This window comes from Salvelinus alpinus, chromosome 30 (assembly GCF_045679555.1).
Source record: "Salvelinus alpinus chromosome 30, SLU_Salpinus.1, whole genome shotgun sequence".
NCBI classification, from domain to species: domain Eukaryota; kingdom Metazoa; phylum Chordata; class Actinopteri; order Salmoniformes; family Salmonidae; genus Salvelinus; species Salvelinus alpinus.
The window spans coordinates 8,925,282-8,946,188 of NC_092115.1; the positions used below are offsets into that span (position 1 = coordinate 8,925,282).

The window sequence follows — 20,907 nt, forward strand, 5'->3', positions numbered from 1 at the left end:
TCTTAGCTTTCTCATCCTACTGGACTTATAAGCTTCCTTTGACACTGTTTACCATTCTATCCTCCTTTGAATAATGGAAAAGACTCTGGAAATTTCCGGAACAGCCCTGGTTCATGTCCTACCTGTCAGACCGGCAGCAGTTTGTGACCCTGGGGCATTTCAAATCCACCCATGCTCATGTCTGCTCCTGTCCCCCCAAGGCTCAGTCCTAGGGCCTCTCCTTTTCATTATCTACCATCCTGCCCCTCGGCCAAATCATCCGCCAACGCGGTCTCCAATTGCACTGTTACGCTGATGACACAGAAATCTATTTTCACTCCAAACCCACCACTAACCTCCACCCGTCATCACTCATCAACCTCCTAAAATAAATAAAATCACGGATGAGCTCAAACCTTCTGAAGTTCAACGGCAATAAGACAGAGGCCATGTTGTTGGCACCCAGATCTCTCCTGAAGAAGGAGAGGAGTTGAGGAGTTTGACCTCAACATCGACTGCTGCCCTGCCTCTCAGGTGAAGGATCTTTCCTTTGATGCCCACACTAAAACCATCACTAAATCTGCCTTCTTTCTCAAGAACATCGCCAGACTCCACCCCTCCCTTACAGACCCAGCTGCTGAAACCCTTATACATGCCTTCATTACCTCATACATGGACTATTGCTTAAATATATCAAGAACTCAGCTGCGAGACTCCTCACCCGCCCTAAATCCTGAGAGCACATTACACCCACACTCCTCCACCACTGGCTTCCAATCAAAATTCAGATCAACTTTAAAATCCTTCTACTCAAACAACAAATCCCTGCATGACTTGGCTCCCTTCTATCTCTCTCACATGCTACACAGCTGCAAAAAGAAATCTCTAAAACACCACAATTCAAGTATTCAAATCCATTAAATAGACATCATTACAAAGATAATGTATTATTATTTGTTACATGCATGTCTTAAGAAACATTGCTGTGCTTTGAGTGTTGTGAGCTTATGTAATGGCAGTAATTATATTTTGAAATAGAGCTCAAGGGGTTGAAACTAAAGATGGCATGACAGCAAACTAGCTACATTTACTGTTTTTCTATTGACATTTCTTTCTATAGATCCATAAAAATGATGCTGAGAAAAGCTGCCTGTCTGTCCCGACACGTTCATTTACCATGGGACAGCTGGAGATCGAGTTTCAATATTGTCACCTCTTACAACAACACCTTTTATTGTAAGAGGTGTTTGGCAAGGTGATTTGAAAACTGCAGAATATACTCTTTCTGATACTATAAAAATGTCTTACCTGTTTATTTTCCCTGCGTCAATTCCAAGCTCTGCTGTCCATCAGATTCTTCATATACGATTTAACAATTGATTATATTCTCACCCATCAGTCTATGGTCAATTTAATCTTGTCTTTAGGCTAAACTCTATTATTATATGTGTGAAAATGTTTTTTCGATATAGTTTAGTTGTAGTTTCGATGGACCATCATCAGCTGTGCAGGCTAATTGCCAGTGAATGACATGGCAGTGAATGACGGGCAGGGGGGAAAAAATAACATGTCCTCTTAAAACTACTTACAAAACAAATTCTGTTTGTGATATTAAGGTTCTAACAACGACAGTGTGTTATATAGGTTCATTTCGGATAAGTCCGGCTGTCTCTGTGGGAAAACCCTTTGAGCAGGGGTTGGAACCGGTTCAGGGAACAGAACCAAAAACCGAGAAAGAACATTTTTCAAGGAACAGAAACGGAACCTGGAACAAAAGTTTTCCATACTGTTCCGGAACAGAACCGTTATTTTAAAAGCATGGGAACCGGTTGATAATGTTATTTTACGTTCCAGGCATTTTTTTCAGGTCTCACAACAAAACGTTTAGGCTACCTGCTGCTCCAAAGCATGGACTACGGTACTGACGTTAAAAGCTTGATTAAGAAGATAGGGAGAGAGATTTTTTATTTGCTAATAAAAATAATTTTGGTTCCAACTAGGGCTGTTGAGGTGACTGTATTACCGCAACACCGGCGGTCACAAGTCATGAAGGAGGTCAAATTACAAGTGACCGTTTAGTCACGGTAATTAGGCTTCTCCAAGCTCTGATGCTGCTGATGGTCATTAGCAGCCTATCAAACTTGCTAACTGCCTGGTACTCAGCACTCTATTGTACCTCTAATCACTCTGACATCAATGCAAATGTATTCAAAAATCTAATTAAACACTTCATGAGAGCCCATGAACTCATGTTGTGCAACACTTCTATAGGCAACATTTCCATAGGCTATGCAATTGCGCGAGTGATGGCCTCTATTAAAAAGAGGAGGCTCCCATCAGCTACTATATTTATTTCTCAACTTTCCTAATATTAAGCACATTGCTTATATTTACAACAGGAGTATAGCCTACATGGCTGGCATGAAAATGAACCATGGGAAAAGCGTCCTCCATTCACTATTTAAGTGCAGAGATGACATGTATATTTCACACATATATTATTTAGTATATGTAAAGACAATATTAAATCAAGAATAGTCTGATGGGTGACAATATTAGCCTATCACTTATAAATGATATATTATCACTTGTGAACGATGCCCATCATAAGGCAAGAAACAATGCCTTTTTTTTTGTTAACTTTTTCTAATCATAGTCGCACACCTCATGTAGCCTTGCCCATAGGCCTATATGTTTTGAGAAGGTTTGTACTAAAGCGGCCAAATAACTTCTTAAAATGAAGGACCTTAATCCGCTTTACAATGGGTTTGAGCCTAACTAGTATACATAAGCAGCGCGTGAAGATCATTTTCATCATAAAAATGCACCTTTATAATAAATGCATAAATCACATTTGCGGTCACTTTTGATAATGGTGTTTTCCCGCTAATGGAACATTCACGCTGATAGCCTACTGCCATGTGCGCACTGCTCCACTTAAACATGTGAAGAAAAAACCTAATAGTTTATCAACATTTAAAGCTAAACGTTCAGATCTGTTGCGTCAGCCACATTGCGTGAAAACGTATTTTTTTAAATATTAGTGGTTGTATTAATTTGGGATCTATCGCATCCCACAATTGTCCCAGACTATGTTTGGAATATTTATTTCTCACATAGAATAGGTCAACTTTTGTACTATGGGGGATAGTAAATTGACATAGGCTAGTGCGTTTGCTGTTGTTAGACCTACTCATCTTGTTGGCTGACGAAAAGTAAATGTGGACAGTTCTTCCAATAGCTTCAAAATGCACCTCGGAATTGGATAAGGAAACTCGCAGTTGCGTCCTCGATGTGTCTGTCTTCACTTGTAGCCTGTGAGAAAGACCATATCACGTGATGGAGAGCCATGTGAGTGAGAGATACTCCGGAGTGCTCAGCACTCAGGGAGAAGGGAACAACACAGCACTCCGTGCCAAAGGCGCCTTTCGGCCACACAAAAGGGATGCCGCCATGAAATTCGAGGCATTATCAAGTGCTTGTCAAATTGTGAATGAGAGACTGATGAAGTGTGTACAGTCTGCGCAAAAAAACAAAGCAGCCCTCATGCTTTTCAATCGACTTATTTCTGCATTGTTGGTAAGGGCCCGTAAGCATTTCACTGTAAGGTCTACCTACACCTGTTGAATTCGGCGCATGTGACAAATAAAATTTGATTAGATTTGATTTGAATAACATTTGATTTGATTTAAATCGATGATACGGAGTGACTTGGTGTAGGTTTCAGGGTACTACACTCTTAGAAAAAAAGGGTTCCAAAAGGATTCTTCGGCTGTCCCAATAGGATAACCTTTTTTGGTTCCAAGTAGAACCCTTTTTGGTTCCAGGTAGAACTATTTGGGGTTCTATGTAGAACCCTCTGTGGAAAGGGTTCGACATGGAACCCAAAGGTTCGAGGGGGAAAAGGCAATAACACCGACAATTGGTAAGCTGCATCATTCCAAATGTCCCTCCCTCACCTCCCCTACGGTGAGTGGCTATTTATCATTGATAAGGTAGAGATGGTGGAGCCTGTCACAGCTTAAAATAGATTAATCGATTTCGCTATCCTCGTGTGGCTCGGACCAAAGACAAGCACTTTATTAGATTGGGGAATTGAACGCTGTCAGCTTCTCTGCTTTATTGGTCAAGTACCTGCCTGACAGGGAATACTTTGAGAAGAAATAACATTTAAAAAAGAAAGGAGCGAGGGAGGGATCTGCTTATTAAAATAATGGAACGTGGTTATTATTCACGGCTGCATGTCACTCCTCATGGTTGTTGAAGAGCCGCTGAGTGTTTATCACTTTAAGACATGATGCACTGACAGTTGAGCGAACTGTACTCCTGGGAACAAATCAGAGCGGGGCGAGATACACTGAGAGAGAGAGACCTCCCGGGAGCGACAACGCTGCCTTTACAGCTTGTCTGCTCATATTTCCCCGGTCAGAGATGAGTGTGGAAGTGAAAACAGAACTTGCTGTAGTTCATCATGATTTAGTGTGTTGGAAGTATCGTAACATACGTAAATGGTTGCAGGCGAGACACAATTGTGGTTTATTCCATATACTGTATTTAACTGCTGAACTTGGTTGAAAAATATTTTTGAAGGCATTTTAAGGCAGGTGGTAAAGTTCCTGCAACAATAAAGTCGCTGCAAAAATACCCCGCAGTGTGTATCGTTCTAAGTAAGGAGGGGGTGGTCTAGAAAGGGCCACGATGGTGATAACATACTGTATGTCTCTGTATCTGCAACTCAGCACTGCTGAGAAATACTCCATGCATTTAATAGTGTGCACTGTAACACAGTTATGTGTGCAATAGCCACTGTTTTATGAGTTGATTCATGAATTTAATTAAGAAAACAAGTGTTGTTGTCCTACTCACCTGTTTGATTGCATGCATCAGTTTAGCATAGCAGTAGACTATGACCAGGAAGGGGACGATGAGGCAGAAAACAAAGAGCGAGATGATGTACGAGACATTGTTGGCGTTCTTGGTCATCCAGTCCACGGAACAGGTGGTGCCGGGCCCCTCGGGGCCGTAGCGGCTCCAGCCGAAGAGCGGCGGCAGGGTCCACATCAGTGAGTAGACCCAGGAGAAAGCGATGCCCAAGGCTACCTTCCGGTAGTTGGTGGAGTCGGCCTCGGTTGGACCCATCATGGTAGAGTAACGCTCGTAGGAGAGCACGGCCAGGGAGATGAGGGACACGATTCCTTGGAACCAAAACACAGACACGCGCTCAGAATATGTTGAACAGGGCCAATACAGGAGTTCATACAGGGGGGTCAAGACAACATCACAGACAACACTCCTGACTTCAAACAAATGTTTACCTTTGGGGGGTTTGAACAAAAGGCAGACTAAACAGTGGGAGTACTTATACAGTTAAGTAATAACGCACAAGGTGGTGTGGTATATTTTATTTATTTAACTAGGCAAGTCAGTTGAGAACAAATTCTTACTTACAATGACAGCCTAGGAACAGTGGGTTAACTGCCTTGTTCAAGGGCAGAACGACATATTTTTACCTTGTCAGCTCAGGGTTTCAAATCCAGCAACCTTTTGGTTACAGGCCCAATGCTCGAACCACTAGGCTACCTGCCGCCCCACGGCTAAGGCCTGTTCTTATCTCACCACAAACCCCCAAGGTAAATTATTGCTATTATAAACGGGTTACCAACGTAATTAGAGCAGTAAAAAGTACATGTTTTGTACAGACCGTGGTATACGGTCTGTCAGCCAATCAGCATTCAGGGCTCGAACCACCTACTGTATTTTATAATAGACGATATATTGCTTGAGTGTATGCTGGCTTCCAACTGTAATGCATTCATTTAGGTTGCTATTACTTTGCAAAGAGAGAGTCCAGTGTACCAATGTAAGGTCGATCACTCTACATACAGTAGCAAAGGGGCAAAATTCTGCTTTTAGACATTATGCAGAAGGGCCCATTATACCAGTGATGATTTATATTCTATTTTATTTAACTAGGCAAGTCAATTAAGAAGAAATTCTTATTTACAATGACGCCTACCGGGGAACAGTGGGTTAACTGCCTTGTTCAGGGGCAGAACAACAGATTTTTACCTTGTCAACTCGGTGATTCGATCCAGCAACTTTTCGGTTATTGGTCCAACGCTCTTACCACTAGGCTACCTGCCGCCAAATTGATGCCACAAAACCTGTCAATGCACACACTTCCTGCAACTGCACCCCGAAACCTGACCCCCGTCATCTTCTTTATCTTGTTTGTCATTTACTTTGAAGTGAAAATGATCCATGAGGACGTCCTTCATGGCCATTGATTTCCAATAGCAGTGAAGCAGACGCAACCAGTCCTCTAATTAAAAAATATGGACCAGACCTTTTTTGCTGTACAGTTCTCCTCAGCTTATAAACGCAATGGGGGATAATGTACTTGGGCTGTGGCAGCGCAGGTTGTTAACGCTGGTTCACAGTATTAATAAATTACATTCATGCCTGAGTACATGTGTAATATACAGCTGTTGACTATCTGAGCCGCAGGCAAAGCTCTGAGATTTTACCTCATACTGTACGATCACGGCTGCTACATTGTGGGTTTGCTTGCTACATTGTGGGTTTGCTTGCTACATTGTGGGTTTGCTTGCTACAATGAGGTTATCAATGAAAACTAACTCTTGACCCATCTGGGCTGGTGAGATTTGTGGATTTATGAGTTCTGAAATTGCAATATATATATATATATTTATTTTTTTAAATGACACCAATAAATACTTACAGTATCTCATGGTTTCTATACATAGACATCCAGATACACCATTAAAAATGAAGTGCCCAGTATCTTCTCCGTGCACTGACCCCAGGACCCCAGTGACATCTAATCAAACAACAAGCCATCTAATCAAACAACAAACCATCTAATCAGACAACAAACCATCTAATCAAACAACAAACCATCTAATCGGACAACAAACCATCTAATCAAACAACAAACCATCTAATCAAACAACAAACCATCTAATCAAACAACAAACCATCTAATCAAACATCAAACCATCTAATCAAACAACAAACCATCTAATCAAACAACAAACCATCTAATCAAACAACAAACCATCTAATCAAACATCAAACCATCTAATCAAACAACAAACCATCTAATCAAACAACAAACCATCTAATCAAACAACCAACCATCTAATCAAACAACAAACCATCTAATCAAACATCAAACCATCTAATCAAACAACAAACCATCTAATCAAACAACAAACCATCTAATCAAACAACAAACCATCTAATCAAACATCAAACCATCTAATCAGACAACAAACCTTCTAATCAAACAACAAACCATCTAATCGAACAACAAACCATCTAATCAAACAACAAACCATCTAATCAGACAACAAACCATCTAATCAAACAACAAACCATCTAATCAGACAACAAACCATCTAATCAAACTGCAAACCATCTAATCAGACAACAAACCATCTAATCAAACAACAAACCATCTAATCGGACAACAAACCATCTAATCAAACAACAAACCATCTAATCAAACAACAAACCATCTAATCAAACAACAAACCATCTAATCAGACAACAAACCATCTAATCAAACAACAAACCATCTAATCAGACAACAAACCATCTAATCAAACAACAAACCATCTAATCAAACAACAAACCATCTAATCAAACAACAAACCATCTAATCAAACAACAAACCATCTAATCGGACAACAAACCATCTAATCAAACTGCAAACCATCTAATCAAACAACAAACCATCTAATCAGACAACAAACCATCTAATCAAACTGCAAACCATCTAATCAGACAACAAACCTTCTAATCAAACAACAAACCATCTAATCGGACAACAAACCATCTAATCAAACAACAAACCATCTAATCAAACAACAAACCATCTAATCAAACAACAAACCATCTAATCAGACAACAAACCATCTAATCAAACAACAAACCATCTAATCAGACAACAAACCATCTAATCGGACAACAAACCATCTAATCAAACAACAAACCATCTAATCAAACTGCAAACCATCTAATCGGACAACAAACCTTCTAATCAAACAACAAACCATCTAATCAAACTGCAAACCATCTAATCGGACAACAAACCTTCTAATCAAACAACAAACCATCTAATCAAACAACAAACCATCTAATCAAACAACAAACCATCTAATCAAACTACAAACCATCTAATCAGACAACAAACCATCTAATCAGACAACAAACCATCTAATCAAACTGCAAACCATCTAATCAAACAACAAACCATCTAATCAAACAACAAACCATCTAATCAAACAACAAACCATCTAATCAAACAACAAACCATCTAATCAAACAACAAACCATCTAATCGGACAACAAACCAGCTAATCAAACAACAAACCATCTAATCAAACAACAAACCATCTAATCAAACTACAAACCATCTAATCAGACAACAAACCATCTAATCAAACAACAAACCATCTAATCGGACAACAAACCATCTAATCAAACTACAAACCATCTAATCAAACAACAAACCATCTATTCGGACAACAAACCATCTAATCAGACAACAAACCATCTAATCAGACAACAAACCATCTAATCAAACAACCAACCATCTAATCAAACTACAAACCATCTAATCAAACAACAAACCATCTAATCAAACTACAAACCATCTAATCAAACAACAAACCGTCTAATCAAACTACAAACCATCTAATCGGACAACAAACCATCTAATCAAACTACAAACCATCTAATCGGACAACAAACCATCTAATCAAACAACAAACCATCTAATCAAACAACAAACCATCTAATCAAACAACAAACCATCTAATCAAACAACCAACCATCTAATCAGACAACAAACCATCTAATCAAACAACAAACCATCTAATCAAACTACAAACCATCTAATCAAACAACAAACCGTCTAATCAAACTACAAACCATCTAATCGGACAACAAACCATCTAATCAAACTACAAACCATCTAATCGGACAACAAACCATCTAATCAGACAACAAACCATCTAATCAAACCATCTAATCAAACAACAAACCATCTAATCAAACAACAAACCATCTAATCAAACCATCTAATCAAACAACAAACCATCTAATCAAACAACAAACCATCTAATCAAACAACAAACCATCTAATCAAACTACAAACCATCTAATCAAACAACAAACCATCTAATCAAACAACAAACCATCTAATCAAACAACAAACCATCTAATCAAACAACAAACCATCTAATCAAACAACAAACCATCTAATCAAACCATCTAATCAAACAACAAACCATCTAATCAAACAACAAACCATCTAATCAAACTACAAACCATCTAATCAAACAACAAACCATCTAATCAAACTACAAACCATCTAATCAAACTACAAACCATCTAATCAAACAACAAACCATCTAATCAAACAACAAACCATCTAATCAAACAACAAACCATCTAATCAAACCATCTAATCAAACAACAAACCATCTAATCAAACTACAAACCATCTAATCAAACAACAAACCATCTAATCAAACTACAAACCATCTAATCAAACTGATGCTCCGCTGATGGAGAGCTGTATACAGCCAATCAAATTACTCAAATCAAATAGAATTACTGTAAAATAATTTGTGTTTTATCCATGACTCACACAGAGTGACAGAGAATATGAAATCTAATATTCCCGTCATTATGTGGAGTAACCAACCCGGCATCTGTCTTTGGCCCTCAGGGCATAACGCAAATCTTATTTAAGGTTCATTTGGACTTTTTATAAATAGGTTATGTTGGTTGGCAAAGCAGATGCCTCTGCCCAAGATTGGGACAGCTCGCTAGCATGTAATTGACATGGGACTGATTATTCAAAATAGCGCCTTATGGAGTGGGACACCAACTTGTAGGACTTCACGTCTTTTCTTCTTAAACTAGGACTCCGGTATAATCAGAGAGGCCAGCTAAATCTAATAAACTCAAAATAAATGTGATCTGAAATGTTTTTAAATGAACTTAATAATAGGATTAAATTCATTTGAGCAGTTCACCCATCTTGGGTTAATCCCTCATGCATTATGTGTTTGTTTTTCACACAAAAAAAAATGTATAAATTAAATGTTCTGGTATTCTATGGTTTGTCGCACACAAGATGGAATGATACCTACATTTGTCAAATAATTGACTGCCGTCATTTCTGATATCCATTTTGGCCAATAACTAAACATCTAGAGATCTTTAATCAGTGCAATGTTTTCAGACAAGTTTCCCTATCAAATAGATACTCACCACATTTCACCACAACTGTTTTGCAAAAGGTTTTCATGCATACACATCTGTAGTTCAACCCTAATCTGTATGGGTTGGTTTTCATGCATACACATCTGTAGTTCAACCCTAATCTGTATGGGTTGGTTTTCATGCATACACATCTGTAGTTCAACCCTAATCTGTATGGGTTGGTTTTCATGCATACACATCTGTAGTTCAACCCTAATCTGTATGGGTTGGTTTTCATGCATACACATCTGTAGTTCAACCCTAATCTGTATGGGTTGGTTTTCATGCATACACATCTGTAGTTCAACCCTAATCTGTATGGGTTGGTTTTCATGCATACACATCTGTAGTTCAACCCTAATCTGTATGGGTTGGTTTTCATGCATACACATCTGTAGTTCAACCCTAATCTGTATGGGTTGGTTTTCATGCATACACATCTGTAGTTCAACACTAATCTGTATGGGTTGGTTTTCATGCATACACATCTGTAGTTCAACACTAATCTGTATGGGTTGGTTTTCATGCATACACATCTGTAGTTCAACACTAATCTGTATGGGTTGGTTTTCATGCATACACATCTGTAGTTCAACCCTGATCTGTATGGGTTGGTTTTCATGCATACACATCTGTAGTTCAACCCTGATCTGTATGGGTTGGTTTTCATGCATACACATCTGTAGTTCAACACTAATCTGTATGGGTTGGTTTTCATGCATACACATCTGTAGTTCAACACTAATCTGTATGGGTTGGTTTTCATGCATACACAACTGTAGTTCAACACTAATCTGTATGGGTTGGTTTTCATGCATACACATCTGTAGTTCAACACTAATCTGTATGGGTTGGTTTTCATGCATACACATCTGTAGTTCAACACTAATCTGTATGGGTTGGTTTTCATGCATACACATCTGTAGTTCAACACTAATCTGTATGGGTTGGTTTTCATGCATACACATCTGTAGTTCAACCCTAATCTGCATGGGTTCATATTTGAAGATTAAGGCTGTACAAAATACATAACCTAGCGTCAGCATCTTTTGTACCATAAGGAAAATATAATCAGCAAGAGAATAAATAGAGGCCCGTTGTTAAAGGTTTGAACATAGAACTGAAATGCACAGTGCCTTCAGAAAGTATTCACACCCCTTGACTTTTGCCAAATTTTGAGAATAATACTGTTTAATTGTCATTTTTTTGGTAACGATCTACACAAAGTACTCTGTAATGTCAAAGTGGAAGAAAAACTCTAACATTTGTAAACAATTTATGAAAAATGTAACACTAATATATCTTGATTCAATCAGTATTCAACACACTGAGTCAATACATGTTTTTTAGACATTCCTACCTTCAGCAATGCTTCGTGATCATGCATACGTGATATCCGATGAAGGTACGAACGTTTAATAAAAAGAGGAAGAAAGTATTTTCCAGTACAATGGAGGACAACAAATTTTCTGAAAGATAAGGATAAAAATGCAAAGAGAGAAGAGTTGGACTGGCTAAATGGGAGGCCGGGGCTGCTAACTAAGGAGGGGGAGAAGAGTTGGACTGGCTAAATGGGAGGCCGGGGCTGCTAACTAAGGAGGGGGAGAAGAGTTGGACTGGCTGAATGGGAGGCCGGGGCTGCTAACTAAGCAAGAGAAGAAGAGTTGGACTGGCTAAATGGGAGGCCAGCCTGCTAACTAAGCAAGAGAAGAAGAGTTGGACTGGCTAAATGGGAGGCCAGCCTGCTAACTAAGGAGGGGGAGAAGAGTTGGACTGGCTAAATGGGAGGCCAGCCTGCTAACTAAGGAGGGGGAGAAGAGTTGGACTGGCTAAATGGGAGGCCAGCCTGCTAACTAAGGAGGGGGAGAAGAGTTGGACTGGCTGAATGGGAGGCCAGCCTGCTAACTAAGGAGGGGGAGAAGAGTTGGACTGGCTAAATGGGAGGCCGGGGCTGCTAACTAAGGAGGGGGAGAAGAGTTGGACTGGCTAAATGGGAGGCCAGCCTGCTAACTAAGGAGGGGGAGAAGAGTTGGACTGGCTAAATGGGAGGCCAGCCTGCTAACTAAGCAAGATAAAAGTTTGACTGGCTAAATGGGAGGCCAGCCTGCTAACTAAGGAGGGGGAGAAGAGTTGGACTGGCTAAATGGGAGGCCAGCCTGCTAACTAAGGAGGGGGAGAAGAGTTGGACTGGCTAAATGGGAGGCCAGCCTGCTAACTAAGCAAGAGAAGAAGAGTTGGACTGGCTGAATGGGAGGCCAGCCTGCTAACTAAGGAGGGGGAGAAGAGTTGGACTGGCTAAATGGGAGGACAGCCTGCTAACTAAGGAGGGGGAGAAGAGTTGGACTGGCTGAATGGGAGGCCAGCCTGCTAACTAAGGAGGGGGAGAAGAGTTGGACTGGCTAAATGGGAGGCCGGGGCTGCTAACTAAGGAGGGGGAGAAGAGTTGGACTGGCTAAATGGGAGGCCAGCCTGCTAACTAAGGAGGGGGAGAAGAGTTGGACTGGCTAAATGGGAGGCCGGGGCTGCTAACTAAGGAGGGGGAGAAGAGTTGGACTGGCTAAATGGGAGGCCAGCCTGCTAACTAAGCAAGATAAAACTTTGACTGGCTAAATGGGAGGCCAGCCTGCTAACTAAGGAGGGGGAGAAGAGTTGGACTGGCTAAATGGGAGGCCAGCCTGCTAACTAAGGAGGGGGAGAAGAGTTGGACTGGCTAAATGGGAGACCAGCCTGCTAACTAAGCAAGAGAAGAAGGGTTGGACTGGCTGAATGGGAGGCCAGCCTGCTAACTAAGGAGGGGGAGAAGAGTTGGACTGGCTAAATGGGAGGCCAGCCTGCTAACTAAGGAGGGGGAGAAGAATTGGACTGGCTAAATGGGAGGCCAGCCTGCTAACTAAGCAAGAGAAGAAGAGTTGGACTGGCTGAATGGGAGGCCAGCCTGCTAACTAAGGAGGGGGAGAAGAGTTGGACTGGCTAAATGGGAGGACAGCCTGCTAACTAAGGAGGGGGAGAAGAGTTGGACTGGCTAAATGGGAGGCCAGCCTGCTAACTAAGCAAGAGAAGAAGAGTTGGACTGGCTAAATGGGAGGCCAGGCCTGCTAACTAAGCAAGAGAAGAAGAGTTGGACTGGCTAAATGGGATGCCAGCCTGCTAACTAAGGAGGGGGAGAAGAGTTGGACTGGCTAAATGGGAGGCCAGCCTGCTAACTAAGCAAGAGAAGAAGAGTTGGACTGGCTGAATGGGAGGCCAGCCTGCTAACTAAGGAGGGGGAGAAGAGTTGGACTGGCTAAATGGGAGGCTGGGGCTGCTAACTAAGGAGGGGGAGAAGAGTTGGACTGGCTAAATGGGAGGCCAGCCTGCTAACTAAGGAGGGGGAGAAGAGTTGGACTGGCTAAATGGGAGGCCGGGGCTGCTAACTAAGGAGGGGGAGAAGAGTTGGACTGGCTAAATGGGAGGCCAGCCTGCTAACTAAGCAAGATAAAACTTTGACTGGCTAAATGGGAGGCCAGCCTGCTAACTAAGGAGGGGGAGAAGAGTTGGACTGCCTAAATGGGAGGCCAGCCTGCTAACTAAGGAGGGGGAGAAGAGTTGGACTGACTAAATGGGAGGCCAGCCTGCTAACTAAGCAAGAGAAGAAGGGTTGGACTGGCTGAATGGGAGGTCAGCCTGCTAACTAAGGAGGGGGAGAAGAGTTGGACTGGCTAAATGGGAGGCCAGCCTGCTAACTAAGGAGGGGGAGAAGAATTGGACTGGCTAAATGGGAGGCCAGCCTGCTAACTAAGCAAGAGAAGAAGAGTTGGACTGGCTGAATGGGAGGCCAGCCTGCTAACTAAGGAGGGGGAGAAGAGTTGGACTGGCTAAATGGGAGGACAGCCTGCTAACTAAGGAGGGGGAGAAGAGTTGGACTGGCTAAATGGGAGGCCAGCCTGCTAACTAAGCAAGAGAAGAAGAGTTGGACTGGCTAAATGGGAGGCCAGCCTGCTAACTAAGCAAGAGAAGAAGAGTTGGACTGGCTAAATGGGATGCCAGCCTGCTAACTAAGGAGGGGGAGAAGAGTTGGACTGGCTAAATGGGAGGCCAGCCTGCTAACTAAGCAAGAGAAGAAGAGTTGGACTGGCTAAATGGGAGGCCAGCCTGCTAACTAAGCAAAACGAGAAGAGTTGGACTGGCTAAAAGGGAGGCCGGGGCTGCTAACTAAGCAAAAGGAGAAGAGTTGGACTGGCTAAATGGGAGGCCGGGGCTGCTAACTAAGGAGGGGGAGAAGAGTTGGACTGGCTAAATGGGAGGCCAGCCTGCTAACTAAGCAAGAGAAGAAGAGTTGGACTGGCTAAATGGGAGGCCAGCCTTCTAACTAAGCAAGAGAAGAAGAGTTGGACTGGCTAAATGGGATGCCAGCCTGCTAACTAAGGAGGGGGAGAAGAGTTGGACTGGCTAAATGGGAGGCCAGCCTGCTAACTAAGCAAGAGAAGAAGAGTTGGACTGGCTAAATGGGAGGCCAGCCTGCTAACTAAGCAAAAGGAGAAGAGTTGGACTGGCTAAAAGGGAGGCCGGGGCTGCTAACTAAGCAAAAGGAGAAGAGTTGGACTGGCTAAATGGGAGGCCGGGGCTGCTAACTAAGCAACTCACAGGAAAGATGTGACTATAATAATGTTTTCCAGTCTTTAACCTGCTGTGGTCTCAGGCCATTAAGTCGAGGCAGCAGGTTCTAAAGTCATTACAGACATCACTTATCTACAATAATGGCAGCTTAGGTCCAGGGGCAAGACGGCTGTAGGCTACATTCAACTGTTTAACAGATTCTAAAAATAATTGTAATAATCTTACTATGGCTAGCAGGGGTTGGTCAATTCCATTTCAATTCCAGTCAATTCAGAAAGTAAACTGAATTCAACATTTTCCTAATTGAAAACGATTAAAGAGAATTGGAATTTAAATTTCAGTGTACTTCCTGAATTGTCTGGAAATGAAATGGAATTGACCCCAACCCTTAAAGCTGAGCAACTCACAACATCAACTAAAGGACGGTATTCAGACTTGAGATCTGCACGCTTAAAGCTGGAGTCTCTACTTGAAACTATAATAAAGCCGGCACCCCGCCTATGTTTTTGTCACACCCTGATCTGTTTCACCTGTCTTGTGCTTGTCTCCACTCTCCACGAGGTGTCTCCTATTTTGCCCCATTATCCCCTGTTTATTTATACCTGCGTTTTCTGTTTGTCCGTTGCCAGTTCGTCTTGTTTTGTCAGGTCTTAACCAGCGTGTTTCCCATTTCTCCAGTTCTCAAGTTCTTGTTTTCTAGTCTTCCCGGTTCCGACCCTTCTGCCTGTCCTGACCTTGAGCCTGCCTGACGTTCTGTCCCCTATTGACTCTACCTTGGATTACGAACCTCTCCCTGCCCTCAACCTGCCCTTTATTATAATAAATATTCTGAGAACTGGACTATTCGCCTCCTGTGACTGCATCTGGGTAATTTCCTGAGTCGTGCTAGTTTTGATAAAAAAGCTGAGGGATAGGCGAAATGTAAGCACTCTCAAATTCATAGACAGAGCTATGGATGCAAGGACTGACCATCCATGATATAAAAATTATAGTTTTAAAGATGCACTATTGTCACGCGCTGACCATAGAGAGCTGTTTATTCTCTGTTGGTTGGGGTGTGATAGTGACTAGGGTGGATCTAGGGGATTAATGATTTATGTTGGCCTGGTATGGTTTCCAATCAGACAGCTGTTTATCGTTGTCTCTGATTGGGGATCATATTTAGGCAGCCATTTCCCCTTTGTGTTTCGTGGGATCTTGTCTACAGATAGTTGCCTGTGTGCACACCAGTAGCTTCACGTTTCGTTTGTTCTTGTGCTTTATTGTTTTGTTTGGTGAGTTTCAATTTATTCAAATATGTGGAACTCTACGCACGCTGCGCCTTGGTCTACTCATTAGGACGATCATGACAACTATGCAGAAATCACTCCGCCATTTTACTGGTTGCTAAAATTCTAATACCGTAGTTCGCCTAATTTCAGTTTATGTGACAAAACAAGCAAGTATGACGTAGAGAATCATTGTACCCTCTAGACATCTCTGTGAAATATATTTTCCATTAACAAAAATCTTGTATTTTCAGCTGCTTGAAGCTGGTGTACAAAACCCGAAAGTAAACTAAAAAAATAAACTAATGTCAGCGTCGTGTGTATAGGTGGCAGGGAAGTCAGGCGCAGGAGAATCAAACTGAGTGTAATGGAGTTATTTAATAATAATGAGCGAAACATACTCCAAACACTAAATGTAACAAATAACTAAATGGGTACGAGGACCTGTCGCGCACCAATACAAAAGATATACAACACTGACATACAAACAATCTCTGACAAGGGGAAACAGAGGGTTAAATACACAACAGGTAATGAATGGGATTGAAACCAGGTGTGTATGAAGACAAGACAAAACCAATGGAAAATGAAAAATGGATCAATGATGGCTAGAAGACCGGTGACGTCGACCGCCGAGCACCGCCCGAACAAGGAGAGGCTTCGACTTCGGAAGAAGTCGTGACAGAGCCGCGCGTCGACACCGGCCTCGGGGACGACCCGGAGGGCGAGGTGCAGGGCGATCCGGATGGAGACGGTGGAATTCTCGCAGCATGGAAGGATCTAATACGTCCTCCACCGGAACCCAGCATCTCTCCTCCGGACCGTACCCCTCCCAGTCCACGAGGTACTGAAGGCCCCTCGCCCGACGTCTCGAATCCAAGATGGATCAAACGGAGTACGCCGGGACCCCCTCGATGTCCAGAGGGGGCGGAGAGGCATCCCGCACTTCAGCCTCCTGGAGCGGGCCAGCCACCACCGGGCTGAGGAGAGACACATGGAACGAGGGGTTAATATGGTAATTAGTGTGTAGCTGTAACCTATAACATACCTCGTTCACTCTCCTCAGGACTTTAAACGGCCCCACAAACCGCGGACCCAGCTTCCGGTAGGGCAGGCGGAGGGACAGGTTTCGGGTCGAGAGCCAGACCCTGTCCCCTGGTGCGAACACCGGGGCCTCACTGCGGTGACGGTCTGCGCCAACTTTCTGGCGCAGTATGGCGCGCTGATGAAGGTGGACGTGGGCGGCCTCCCAGGTTTCCTCCGCGTGCCGGAACCAATTGTCCACTGCAGGAGCCTCGGTCTGACACTGATGCCAAGGAGCCAGAACCGGCTGATACCCTAATACACATTGAAAGGGAGAAAGGTTAGTGGAGGAGTGGCGTAGCGAGTTCTGGGCCATCTCTGCCCAGGGCACGAACTTCGCCCCATCCTCCGGCCGGTCCTGGCAATAAGACCGCAGAAACCTACCCACATCCTGGTTAACTCTCTCCACCTGCCCATTACTCTCGGGGTGAAAACCTGAGGTAAGGCTGACCGAGACCCCCAGATGTTCCATGAACGCCTTCCAGACCCTTGATGTGAACTGGGGACCCCGATCAGACACTATATCCTCAGGCACCCCATAGTGCCGGAAAACGTGTGTAAACAGGGCCTCCGCAGTTTGTAAGGCCGTAGGGAGACCGGGCAAAGGGAGGAGACGACAGGACTTAGAAAAACGATCCACAACGACCAGGATCATGGTGTTACCCTGTGAAGGTGGAAGATCAGTTAAAAAATCCACCGACAGGTGCGACCACGGCCGTTGTGGAACGGGTAAGGGTTGTAACTTACCTCTGGGCAGGTGTCTAGGAGCCCTGCACTGGGCACACACTGAGCAGGAGGAAACATAAATTCTCACGTCCTTAGCTAAAGTGGGCCACCAGTACCTCCCATCAACACAGCGCATCGTCCGACCTATCCCAGGATGACCAGAGGAGGGTGACGTGTGGGCCCAATAAATCAATCGTCGCGGACAGCAGACGGAACGTACAGACGCCCAGCTGGACACTGAGGAGGAGAGGGCTCTGCACGTGACGCCCGCTCAATATCTGCGTCCAGCTCCCACATTACTGGCTCCACCAAACAAGAAGCTGGGAGTATGGGAGTGAGATCCATGGACCGCTCCTCTGTGTCATACAGCCGGGACAATGCGTCTGCCTTAATGTTCTGGGAGCCTGGTCTGTAAGAGAGGGTAAACACAAAACGAGTGAAAAACATGGCCCACCTTGCCTGATGAGGATTCAGTCTCCTCGCCTCCTGGATGTACTCCAGATTGCGATGGTCAGTCCAGATGAGAAAAGGGTGTTTAGCCCCCTCAAGCCAATGTCTCCACGCCTTCAAGGCTTTTACGACAGCTAACAGCTCCCGGTCCCCCACATCATAGTTTCGCTCCGCTGGGCTGAGCTTCTTCGAAATGAAGGCACAGGGGCTGAGCTTCAGTGGCATACCCGAATGCTGAGAGAGCACTGCTCCTATCCCAGCTTCGGATGCGTCCACCTCCACTATGAATGGCAAAGAGGGATCCGGATGAGCCAACACAGGAACCGAGGTAAACAGAGCCTTCAGGTGCCTAAAAGCCCTGTAAGCCTCAGCCGACCACTGCAAGCGCACCGGTCCCCCCTTTACCAGTGAGGTAATGGGAGCAGCAACCTGACCAAAACCCCGGATAAACCTCCGGTAGTAGTTGGCAAACCCTAAAAAATGCTGCACCTCCTTTACCGTGGGAGTCGGCCAATTACGCACGGCTGCAATGCGGTCGCTCTCCATCTCCACTCCTGACGTGGAAATCTGATGCCCTAGGAAGGAGACGGATTGTTGGAAGAACAAGCATTTCTCAGCCTTGACATATAGATCATGCTCCAACAGGCGACCAAGCACTTTGCGCACCAGGGACACATGCTCGGCGCGTGTAGTGGAGTATATCAGGATATCATCGATATACACCACTACACCCTGCCCGTGCAGGTCTCTGAAAATCTCGTCTACAAATGATTGGAAAACTGATGGAGCATTCATCAACCCATATGGCATGACGAGGTACTCATAATAACCTGAGGTGGTGCTAAATGCCGTCTTCCACTCATCTCCCTTCCGAATACGCACCAGATTGTACGCACTCCTGAGATCCAGTTTAGTGAAGAAGCGCGCCCCGTGAATTGACTCAATTGCTGTAGTGATAAGAGGTAGCGGGTAACTATCTCACCGTAATTTTATTGAGACCTCGATAATCAATGCACGGGCGCAAACTGCCATCCTTCTTCTTCACAAAAAATAAACTCGAGGAGACGGGTGAAATGGAGGGTTGAATGTACCCCTGACGCAGGGATTCAGAGACATATGTCTCCATAGCCACCGTCTCCGCTTGTGACAGGGGATACACGTGACTCCTGGGAAATGCAGCGTCTACCAGGAGATCTATCGCACAATCCCCCCGTCGATGGGGTGGTAATTGAGTCGCCTTCTTTTTACAGAAGGCGAGAGCCAAATCGGCATATTCTGGGGGAATGCGCACGGTGGAAACCTGGTCTGGACTTTCCACCGTAGTAGCACCAACGGAAACCCCTAAACACCTACCTGAGCACTCTCGCGACCACCCCGTGAGAGCCCTCTGTGGCCAAGAAACAGTGGGGTTGTGACAAGCTAACCAGGGTAGGCCTAGCACCACAGAATACGCAGGAGAATCAATAAGGAAAATACTAATCTTCTCCTTGTGACCCCCCGGCGTTACCATACACAAAGGAGCGGTGACCTCCCTGATAAACCCTGACCATAATGGTCGACTATCTAATACCTAAAGCATGAACGGGGAAAGGCATATCCACAGGAACAATGGGGATCCCTAAACTATGAGCTAAACTTGTATTAATGAAATTCCCAGCCACGCCTGAATCTACTAGCGCCTTATACTGGGAATGCGGGGGAAATTCAGGAAAAGTTACAGAGACAAACATAAGTGCAACAGAGGGCTGAGGGATGAGAATGGTGCCTACTCACCTGGGGTGATGCCAGAGTGCCCTGCCTGCTGCCTCTATTCCCAGAGGAACCAACCCGGCACTGACCAGCAGTGTGACCTCTGGGACCACATATGGTGCTCGAGCGGGAACCCCCTCCGGTCTCCCTGCGCACCATCCCTCCCAACTCCATGGGTACGGGAGAGAGGGTGCGGGAGGATGGAACAACCAGACCCCGATCTAGACATCCACGAGTAGCCAGCATGTTGTCCAGCCTGATGGACATGTCCACCAGCTGGTCGAAGGTGAGGGTGGTGTCTCTACAGGCCCGCTCCCGACGGACATCCTCGCGTAGACTACAGCGGTAATGGTCGATCAGGGCCCTGTCGCTCCATCCAGCGCCGGCAGGTAGGGTCCTAAACTCCAGAGCAAACTCCTGTGCACTCCTCGTCTCCTGCCTCAGATGGTAGAGGCGCTCACCCGCCGCTCTGCCTTCAGGTGGGTGGTCGAATACTGTCCTGAAATGTCGGGTGAACTCCTCAAAATGGTCCAACGCCGCATCCTCTTCTCCACACACAGCGCTGGCCCACTCCAGGGCTTTCCCGGTGAGGCACGAGACGAGGGCGTAACTCTTCTCACGGTCCGATGGAGCTGGGTGGACCGTGGCCAGATACAAGCTTAGTTTAAGGAGAAAACCCTGGCAGCCGGCAGTATCTCCGTCGTACCCCTGTGGCAGGGATAAATGGATCCTGCTGAGTTCAGGGAAAAGCGTTCAA

At 44.5% G+C, this 20,907-nt stretch overlaps 1 protein-coding gene across 1 annotated transcript in view; it reads right to left on the bottom strand.

The window, feature by feature from the left end:
* The window catches only part of LOC139559963 (pinopsin-like), a 70,402-nt gene that overhangs the window by 44,144 nt on the left and 5,351 nt on the right, over positions 1–20,907 (bottom strand). The window contains exon 2 of the mRNA XM_071376452.1: positions 4,846–5,174. Within this exon, the coding sequence (XP_071232553.1) occupies positions 4,846–5,174 (329 nt within the window). The remainder of the gene's footprint in view (positions 1–4,845; positions 5,175–20,907) is intronic.